Source organism: Borostomias antarcticus, assembly GCF_949987555.1.
Source record: "Borostomias antarcticus genome assembly, chromosome: 14".
NCBI classification, from domain to species: Eukaryota; Metazoa; Chordata; class Actinopteri; order Stomiiformes; family Stomiidae; genus Borostomias; species Borostomias antarcticus.
In genome coordinates this window covers 20,949,052-20,959,918 of record NC_140247.1, presented here as the reverse complement: position 1 = coordinate 20,959,918, position 10,867 = coordinate 20,949,052, and the positions used below count along the sequence as shown (strand labels likewise).

Genomic DNA, 10,867 nt, shown 5'->3' with positions numbered 1-10,867 from the left:
CTGCTTGCTAGGTCACGAGCGAGTACAGTCTACAATAGCGATGAAGAGCGTACATGTGTACATTATTTAGCATAGCTAGCTAGTCTAGGTAGCTACCTTTGTCCAATAATTCAGATATCGCCTAGCTGGGATACTCGAATACCTATTTGGAAGATCTGAACTCGGTGAGTGGTCTCTAGAGTTAGCTAGCTAGCTAGCTAGCCAGTCTGCCTGTCGAGAGTTTAACAGCTAATGTTAGCAGCGGCTGTGCTAACGTTTGTTCCTCCATCGTTTTTGCTAGCTATAACGTGAATGTCAGCTAGCTAGGTTTGCTTGTACCTTTTGCGATAAGGTGGCTAGCTAGCTCACAACTTCCTGCAAGTTTTGGTTGACGTTAGCCAACGGGAATTTCGTTTGGTTAGTAAAGTTAGCATAGCCTGACACTTAAGAGACAAATAACGGTAACGTTAGCACTAGTCAACTTGGTTGCTTGCAAGCTAAGTGTCTCACGACCAAGTTTGGAAGCTAGCTAGCTAACGTGAGCTGACGGACAACATAAAAACTTGCCAACCAACTATCTAACCTTAGCTAGCTAACAAGCAGTCTCTCAAAGCAGCTAGATAGCCCTGCTGGTTCGGGACGCCCAGTTAGCTAGCCTAGCTGAGTTAGCCTCTGAGCCTAGCTGAGTTAGCCTCTGAGCCTAGCTGAGTTAGCTAGCCTAGCTGAGTTAGCTAGCTGAGTTAGCCTAGCCGAGTTAGCTAGCCTAGCTGAGTTAGCTAGCCTAGCTGAGTTAGCTAGCCTAGCCGAGTTAGCTAGCTGTCAGCGTCAATGTCACGGCCTGGGAAATAGAGCTAGCCTAACGTTATAAGCTAGTTTATAGCTCGATAGTTAGGACATGCCACAAAATGGCTATAATCTAGCAAGTGCCATAATGGTCACCTGAACAGACTGGCGCTGAACTTAAATGGAGTTTGTGATCTGACTGAGGAAAGAAAATGTAGTTTTGTAGCAAGCTCGCTACATTTGATAATGCACAACTGATAGGGACGTCTTATTAGCAAGTTACCGCTGAGGATGACGTTCAGTTCCGCCCAATCATTTGTGACAAGTTTGCCATTTGCCATGTACAGCAAAACAGTTCTCTTTATTTATTTACCATGTTCTCTCATTTCAGAACAAGGTGTCTTTCTTCCCTCCTGGACACGCAGGCTCAACGCATCCCCGCCCACCATGCCGTTCCCTTTCGGGAAGTCCCAGAAGAGTCCTGCAGAGATTGTGAAGAGTTTGAAGGAGAATGTAGCCTACATGGAAAAGCTGGATGCTACAGAGAGTAAAAAATGTGAAAAGGTCAGCTATGATCTGTTCAGAGATTAATATAAGGAAATCTTGTGCTGGCACGGGTTAATGTTGACTTCTGTTCTGATACTACAGTAGGTAGGTAGGTATGCACTGTTGTTGCAACCAAAGATTATAAAATGACAGACTCTGAAACGAGTTGGGTGACACTTGCCGTCCGAGATAATCAAATTACATGCTATCCAACCTCCTGTTAGTGCCTGCAGGCATAATGTGACAGCTGCACAAAGATATGCTGACTGGCACTGGAATGAGGGAAATATATTTTTATTTGATTTTGTTTTATTTTATTATTTTTTTACAATTTGACTGGTGGTGTGAATGTCCTGTCCACTGCCCAGTTTCGCTAGTACATGACGTAACATTCCGGGAACTTCTGGCTTGAAGTTCTGTTTTTGAAACGACTTCATTCCAGGTTGCAGAGGAAGTGTCCAAGAACCTCTCCTCCCTGAAAGAGGTGCTGTGCGGCACGGGGGACAAAGAGCCCCAGAGCGAGGCCGTGGCTCAGCTGGCTCAGGAGCTCTACAACACCAACCTCCTCATCGCCCTCATCGCAAACCTGCAGAGGATTGATTTTGAGGTGGGGGGATGCTCTCCAGGATGACTTTTGTGTGTGCAAAAAGTCATGGTGGTAGTTGTGGTGGTAGGAGAAGGGGGGGGTGGTAGTTCATAATAGTTGTGGTGGTAGGAGGTGGTAGTTGTGGTGGTAGGAGAAGGGGGGGGGGGGGTGTAGTTCATAATAGTTGTGGTGGTAGGAGGTGGTAGTTGTGGTGGTAGGAGGAGGGGGGGTGGTAGTTGTGGTAGGAGAAGGGGGGGGTGTAGTTCATAATAGTTGTGGTGGTAGGAGGTGGTAGTTGTGGTGGTAGGAGAAGGGGGGGGGGGTAGTTCATAATAGTTGTGGTGGTAGGAGGTCGTAGGAGGAGGGGGGGGGTGTAGTTCATAATAGTTGAGGTGGTAGTTGTGGTAGGAGAAGGGGGGGGGGGGTGTAGTTCATAATAGTTGAGGTGGTAGTTGTGGTAGGAGGAGGGGGGGGGGTGTAGTTCATAATAGTTGTGGTAGTTGTGGTGGTAGGAGAAGGGGGGGGTGGTAGTTCATAATAGTTGTGGTGGTAGGGAGTGGGGGTGAGTTCATAGTAGTTGTGTGTTGGGGGGGTGGTTGTGCTTCCAGTCGATACAGGAGACGGGGGGGGGGGGGGGGGGGGGGTTGCTGTGGGGCTCCCTAGCACATTTGCACTCGGCTCATTCTGCTTGTTGGGTTTGTTATGCTTTGTCGCTCGCCACAGGGGAAGAAGGATGTGGTGCAGCTATTTAGCAACATCGTGCGCCGTCAGATCGGCACTCGCACGCCCACGGTGGAGTACATCTCCTCACACCCGCAGATCCTCTTCATGCTCCTGAAAGGGTGAGTATCCCACCTCCAATCCACCACCGTCTCGCCTACTGTACTAAGAACCATGCGTTCTCAGCGCGGTAGCATCCTTATTAAGTGTACTTAAGTCGACTGCATGTGCACTGCCACAGCACAAAGAAGACACCCTACCCGAGCACGACACGTGCACGCACACACACACACACACTCGTGTAGCAGTGTTTCAGTGCTCTTGGCGCACCTGTGCAGGTACGAGAGTGCCGAGGTGGCGCTGAACTGCGGGATGATGCTGAGGGAGTGTCTCCGTCATGAGCCGCTGGCGCGCACCGTGCTCTTCTCCGAGGACTTCTTCTGCTTCTTCCGCTACGTGGAGCTGTCCACCTTCGACATCGCCTCGGACGCCTTCGCCTCCTTCAAGGTAGGGGGGGGGGGGTGTTTTCTATCAAACCTGTGCTGACACACACACACACCCACCCTCTCGCCACTGCGTTATGAAATGGTGATGCTTAAACTGTTGTCTTTTCAGTCCTGTGTCAAATCAACCAAGCCCTCATCCCAGTGAACCTGAAGAGATTTTAAGTGGAATGGACAGGTGAATGCAGTAGGGTGGTAGTAGTATCCCACCAGCTGGTCAGAGAGTTAGTCTTGCGTAACAGCCACCTGGCTCCAGTCCACTCAGGTCATATTCATTACCTAGAGAGGGTACAACATGGGAGATGACCAGAGCCTAACATACCATTTTAATTATCCAGGAATCCAGAAATGCAACATTCAATCCTTCCTACCTTGAGGTAATCTCTGATCTAGCATGAAAGGATAGGTCATGAAAATGTGTGTCTACATGGCTGGTACCTGTCTACTCATATTGGATCAGTGATCTCTCCAGGAAAGTGGTAGGGGAATAACAGTTGCACATTCAGACACTCTGAAGCACAGGGCCTAATGCTGTAATGTTGTAGCACCAAAGGGGACCGGGCTTTTGCTGTACGGGCCCCTCAGTTGTCGAACTTCCTTTCTGAGAATCTCAGACAAGCTGAACCTGTATCATCTTTTAAGTCTCATGTTTTATGTAAAAGCTTTTTCGTATGATTTTTATTTTGTTTAACACATTTCCCCCTTTCCTTTTGCTCTGCTGTGTGGTGCTTTTTATTTTATTCTCTTAGGCTGCGTGCACACTATCGGTATTTTTAAAATGCGCTGCGGATTTCGGCAGCTTATTTTCCATTGAAAATAGTTCAACTTTTTGAGAAATCCACTATGACATGGAGCGTATTTTTATCAGACGACCAATCATAACGGAGGTGGGATAGCAGGCACGGATATCGTGAACCCATCATCGAGTCCGACCAACTCTCTCCTCTTCAGCCTCTAAATTCAGCCGCTACAGCCAGAGCAATCTTAATACTTTTTGACATGACAGTAAAAGCCAAAAAGTTGCGAAGTGCAAGTAAATAATAATGATTACAAGATAAAACATAAGGTTGAATGTATCGAACTTGGGTAGAGTCAAGAATGTTGTTATGGAAACGAAATACACTTCGCGAGAGCCACATCTCTTTTTCAACACAAAATCCTCTCTGGGTAACTTATCCACTACATAAAATATCCGCAGTGTGCACACAGCCTTGCAATGTTTTTTGTGTCATTTTTAATTCTATTCTGTGAGGCCCTTTGTAACCCTGTTTCCAAAAGCGCCAAATAATGTTTGTTCATTTTTTGTGTTTCTAGGATCTTCTTACAAGACACAAGATAATGTGTGCAGATTTCTTGGAGACCAATTATGACAGGGTGAGGATGGTTTTCACCTCCCGGCGGATTCTGTACCAATATTACATTGATAATTCAAATTATCTCACACACTTTATTGTAAATGTATTTTGCGCATTTTTCTTTTTAGGTGTTTACAGAATATGAGAAGCTTCTGCATTCTGACAACTATGTCACTAAGCGTCAGTCCCTAAAGGTACACCTGACAAGCACTGCCAAACCTTTATTTTACAACATTGTTTAGTTCCTGATATAGGGCTCGTTTCACTCATTAACCTGTTTTCCTGTTAAATACATTGTGGCCTAAACCTAAAACAGTAATAGTCTTTATATTATAAATTGAACAAATGCTTGTTTTCCAGCTCCTGGGAGAGCTTCTTTTGGACAGACACAACTTCACTGTGATGACCAAGTACATCAGCCGGGCAGAGAACCTGAAGCTGATGATGAACATGCTGAGAGACAACAGCCGGAACATTCAGTTTGAGGCGTTCCATGTGTTCAAGGTGTGTGTGTACGGGCGTGATTTATTCATGCGGAGGCCTAGGAAAAGAGTAGATGTTCTTCATTCCCTTGTCCTACTTGTAGCAGTTTTTTTGTACTTGAACTAAAAACCATCATATTTAACATTTTAAAATGTAGATCCTTGTTGTTAATTTGATACCCAAGTACATATAGTCGAACTTACACAGGTGTGTACTGAGGGACAGGTGTATACCGAGGGACAGGTGTATACCGAGGGACAGGTGTATACCGAGGGACAGGTGTATACCGAGGGACAGGTGTGTACCGAGGGACAGGTGTGTACCGAGGGACAGGGGGACAGGTGTGTACCGTGGGACAGGTGTGTACCGAGGGTCAGTCTGTCGTGCCGTGCTTGTTCAGATCCTCTCTCTCCTGCCTCCAGGTGTTTGTGGCCAACCCCAACAAGACTCAGCCCGTGCTGGACATCCTGCTGAAGAACCAGGCCAAGCTGGTGGACTTCCTCAGCCACTTCCAGACCGACCGGTCCGAGGACGAGCAGTTCTGCGACGAGAAGAACTACCTGATCAAGCAGATCCGCGATCTGAAGAGGCCAGCGGCGCCGGAGGAGGCGTGAGGGAGGGAGGGAGGAGGGGGGGGGCGCTCCGGGGACAGGTGGTGGTGGTGGCGGGATTAGGGGTGGTGGCTGGGGCCTCAGAGAGAGAATAAGAGAGAGTGACCGAAAGAGAGACGCGCTCCAGTAGAAAGAGCAACGCGCTCCAGTAGAAAGAGAGACGCGCTCCAGTAGAATCCAATATTCTTCCCTCTTAACTTCAAGCATAGGAAAACGATAATGTACAAACTTCCTTAACTCTTTTTTTTTTTTTTTTTTTTTCGGTTTTCTTTGTGTGGACGTGGAGGTGATTTTTGAGGCACAAACAATAAGTGGGCCAAGAACTGTTATTTAATCTAGCGCTGCTTCAGCGAGTCGATAGGACGTGCTCATAGGCAGTCCATGTTGCGTTGGACCTACTCAGCCAGTACTCTTAAGCACACGTGACCTGTTCCCTTATGAAGACACAGGCACCCCCTACCCAAAGCTAACAGGAACTTTTAGATGGACTTGCAGACTTTTAAAGACATTTCCTGTTGCTATTTTAGGAATCAGCATTTCTCAATAAAATATATTATTTTGCTAGGGATATTATTATATGGTTAAATTTTGAATTGTAACTCTCGTTTCTTCCATTACTTTAGTCAATGTAGGGCTTTTTAATGTATGGCTGATCTAATGAAAACTCACTTTGCTAGTATTAGGCTTGGGATAGATGTGAGTGGTGAGAGTCACAGTAGCTAGTTGCCATCCATGCTGGACCTAAACGGTCTTATTCTCCGTTGCTAACAGCGTGTAAGCATGTGAAAGACCAGAGAAAAGACCCTGGTGGTCGCGGTCCAAAACAAGAGGCATGGGATGTAAGAATTGAGACCAAATGAAAAAACGAAGGTGAATCGATCAGTCAGGTCAGGCATTGGGACCGGAACGGAGCCACTGGACTGAAATAGAACCAGCACCGCGGGGCTCAAATCGGTTCTGTCAGTCAGGATATTCTTATTGATCACATTGACGCTGGCCGCTTGTGCCATGTGTATCTGCTGTTTGGGAGCTGGTGTGGGATGAGAAGGAGTTTTCTTCTCTAGGAACGGATCACTTGCTGAAATGCAACATTGCTCTACAGACAACTGACAGGACGAACAGCAACTTTGAATAATTTTACTAATGCATAGTATCTATGGGACAAAAGTAGTACAACACAAAAGTTAACGCTGCTTTATGTGGGGATGATAATTCAGAACAGCGGGATCTGCTAGAGTTGTGATGCTCCTAAGATGCAAGTGCGCATGCGTTCACATCAGCCGTGTCATCCTGTTCATATACACTTATTAATGCTCCCTCCTCCACTCCCTGAAGGCCACCTCTGATCTAGCGTGATTGGATGGGTGAAAGCGTTGTGCCCTCTACACAGCTGTACCCTATCCAGATCAGTGATTCTCAGAGGAGGAAGGAACGATGCGTGTGTTTGAAGAGCAGTCATACATGGCTTCCCTCCCTCCTGAAGCAGCTTCACCGGTAGTCATAGAATTCACAACCTTCGTCTGCTAAATGACCTGCACTGTCAAAAGTTTGCATAAGCCAAATAGGAATGATGTCTGTTGAATCCATCGCCACAGTTGACCACATTCTCACAGTAGGGGTTGGCATCCGTCAGTAAACTGCTTTATGGGATTCTCGTGAAAAAACAGCACATTGCCTTACCTGATGTCACTTAAATTGCATAATGACAGATTACAAAAAAGTATGTTGTCAGTTTGCACAATTTTCTAGTATATACCTCATGGGTTTTGAGTTCGTTAGTGCTGTGTTCTTTCCTTGACCAGATATTTTCTTTGATATTGTGGGTAAAGAGCCATGGTTTGTGTGATGCTCGCTAAATAAATCAATGTTTTGTTCTAACTTCAACAGGGAGTGGGACTTGTGAAAACCAAACTTTTAACTCGATGTATTTGATGGGTGCCTCAGATGTCAATTCATAATGAATTACAATATGGACCCTTCAAAAATATGAATGTTGCCTTACTTAAGAATTTTAATTTGATTGTGTAAACCATTTATGTGGAAGTCCAAACCAATTAATTTTGTTAAACCAAAGTGAATATATATAAAGTTTCCATTAGAAGTAAAACGTAGCACTGACCCAGATGCAATTAATATAGAAGTTGAATGAATTGGAATTATATTTTTGAGAACTGAACTGTTACAGACACACCTTGTCAGTTGCTCTGAAGTCTCAGAGAAATATTGGTAATTAAATCATGTGCATGGAACCAAATGATGATAATCTTGAACAGAAGTGACATTTCTTAAAGAAATTGGCTCACCTGGCTCCTTGAAATGTTTTTTGTGAAATTCATGGAACCTTTTTGTGGTACTTAACTGAATAATCCCACAGACGGAACTGATGGCCCCTATATTTTGATTTAAAAAAACAAAACATTTCAGTTGTCCGTGTAACCCTACCTCTGGTTATTTGATGCTAGCTCTTCAGCAACATTAAGAATCAATATGTAAGATCAAGCCTAGCTAAATTATTTTTGATGATCCAGAAATTTCCATTTGAACTGTTAATGTTTGTTGTGCTTTACTTTTTTCACTCTGTTGCCTTCTTCTTCCCATAGGCTTTGTGTTCCAGATATTTTCTTTATTTACTGTGGGAGAGGTTTAAAAGTGTACATAGCTTTATTTTAAAAAGGTGAAAGTTTGGAAGCATATATGAAAATAAAGTTTTAAGACACCACATTGTGCAATTGTCCATCTCATCCTTTATAAACATGTAGCCTACACAGAAATACATGGCAATGCCTAAACACATGCTGAAAATCAGTGACGGCCCTGACTAAATGTGTGTGATTTTGTCTATTGGTTTTGTTTGAGTCCTGTCACGTGATTGGTTGTTGAAGTGCCTCCGCAGGAGGTCCAGGGCGGTGCGGCTGAATATGTGGCTCTCCCTCTCCTTCCTCAGCGCCGCCTTGGTCTCCTCTAGCTCCCGCTGCAGCCTCAGCAGGGCCCCGCTGGGCTCCGCCGCTGCCCGCCTCTCTACCTCGCTCTCCAGCTGGTCCTGGAGCCTCTTCACATCCCGCACTAAGTCGGCGTTCTCCGCCCGAGCTTCCTGCAGCTCTCTTGTCACTTTATTCAGCCTCTCGCCCAGCTTCCTCTTTCCCTCCATAGCGTCTCTGACCTGCGCCGCCTGCGTCTGGAGGTCGGCGGCCATGGCGAGGCCCTCCGTCTGCAGGGCTTTGACGTGCATGGCCCGGCGCGCCGCCTCCTGTCTGGCCCCCCGCAGCTCACGCTCCCTCTCGTCCAGCAGCTCCCGCGTCCGCCTCCCCCTCTCCTCCTGCCCGCGGAGCTCCACCAGGGCTTCTCTGAGCTGAGACCTCAGCCGGCTCCTGTCCTCCTCCGCCTTGCGCGCCGCCCCCCGCAGGGCGTCCAGGTCCCGCTCGGTCCAGATGCCCCCCCCGCTGCTCCCTCCTTCAACCGCCTGCTCCCGACCAGCGGCTACGCGACCGTCACCCACGCTCTCGTCGTCCGGCTTCCCTCTCTCTTCCAAGTCGTCCCTGGTGATCCTGCTGACCAGCGCCCCCTTCCTCTGCTGCTCCTCCTCCCGCTGCAGTCTGTGCAGCGTGGCCTTGTAGATGTCCTGCCTCCTGGAGCCCCTCTGGACGTGCGGGGGGCCCGCGCTGGCGGCCTCCTCCATTAGGCTCCGCAGGGAGAAGTGAGGGGGGAACAGGGTCTCCACCCAGTGACTGACCTCCGATTCTCCATCCAACCTCGTGGATATGTCTCCACCCTCCCTCTCAACCATGCCATCTAGACTCAAACGTTAGGTGAGATGGTTTGGTGGTGCTGTGTTATGATTTTAGCTATAGCCTATTATTCCAGAGATGGGCAGATTCTGCTGGTGCAATATCTTGTTTCATACGCTTAGCAATGTAAATATAGGCTAGGCTACATCTAGGCATCAAAATCCACCTCCCTCTGAAACCGGCTACGGCCAGCATTCAAATATGAACCTTCCTGCGCTGGAAACGGAGTCGTGCTACTGTAGACTGGCCTGTTCTGCTGCTGTTGTGACCGGTAACTAGGAGACTGCAACAATACGACCGAAGGATCAGGTTTCAGGAAGCGACGCGGGACGCAGCAACGCGGACGATTTGAAATCAACGCAGCTGTGCAGTAGCCTAGGCTATGCGAGGGACTGTTTAAACTAGACCCACTGGAACAGTATAGCCGACTATTCAAACTCCTGTAGAAGAGCATTTATATATTATATTTATAGATTTGATTGGCTAATTATTCAGGGAAGTTGCTTTGGGATTTTCACCGTTTTTCAAGAGAGCAATTAGCCTAGGCCTAGAACAAATAAAAATGTTATTATGAGAGGGAACTTATTAAAAAATCGAATACACAAACACCGAAGACATAGGCTTACTGTGTTTCGACAGACACGTTTTAGTCTAGTCACACCTAGGCCTAATTCAAAACGGCATGAAGAGATGGCCTAATTCAAAATCCAAACTTTAAAAAACAAGGCGGGAATATAAGGCTCATTGGTATGGAGGTAGCTGAGCTTCAGGCTGAATGTCTCTTCTTTGGAGCGGCTTGGTGGGGATGTGGGGGTAGGGTCTGCAGAGGTCACAGGGCACAAGCCTTCTGTGTCTCTTTTGACCACGGGATTTGAAGGAGGCATAACGAGGAGGACAATGAAACAAACACTGCACTTCTCCATCGGAGGTAAGTATTATTCTGTAGGATAGTGTTACAGATAAACAACACACCGAAGAAACGTCTGGCCATTAGAGACTATTGGGGTTAGCAGAACTCATAACTAGGCTAGGCTACTACACATAACTAAGATAGCGTCGTCTACTCATTTCCCCACCCCCACGCAGAGAAAAGAAAAAGATGGTCATACAATTTCATGCATGACGAACCTTTTTGTTGTCATTTCAGGAGAGCGAGAAGGGCTGAACATACAACATCTGCGTGGTAGGTAGGCTACTTTTACTTCTGAGACCGCAAGCTGAAGTTGCGGATAGTTTGTTGCCCCCTTTTCGCAAATACCCCACCACAATTCGAGGGCCGCTAAATGAGGTAGGATGTGTCATCTTTCACTAAACTAAATTCCTTAGTTTTCAGGTCTATTTTGAGAATGGAAGATCTGGAAGGACAATAGGCTATATTGTAGGCTCCTTAAAAACATGTTTTATAATTGATAGAATATCAGCGTTCATTATTTTTCTTCAAACCTTTCATTACCCATGTGGACTATAAATTAAATATTTTTCGTTTCATAATAGTCTATTCCAGTAGGCCTACACA

At 46.5% G+C, this 10,867-nt stretch overlaps 1 protein-coding gene across 2 annotated transcripts; it reads left to right on the top strand.

The window, feature by feature from the left end:
* On the top strand, positions 1-5,569 carry cab39l1 (calcium binding protein 39, like 1; the record flags this gene model as incomplete). 2 transcript variants are annotated; one of them, XM_084448719.1, is made up of 9 exons in its annotated part: positions 1-164; positions 1,154-1,326; positions 1,751-1,915; positions 2,618-2,736; positions 2,953-3,121; positions 4,432-4,491; positions 4,601-4,666; positions 4,833-4,976; positions 5,378-5,569. In XM_084448719.1, exons 2-9 carry the CDS (start codon positions 1,210-1,212, stop codon positions 5,567-5,569), a joined length of 1,032 nt encoding a protein of 343 aa, XP_084304845.1. In that variant the 5' UTR covers positions 1-164; positions 1,154-1,209. The 2 variants fall into 2 exon arrangements, with proteins under 2 accessions (XP_084304845.1, XP_084304846.1); XM_084448720.1 differs by lacking the exon at positions 1-164 and having other exon boundaries at positions 1,166-1,326; positions 1,723-1,915.
* Between the last annotated feature and the right edge of the window lie 5,298 nt (positions 5,570-10,867).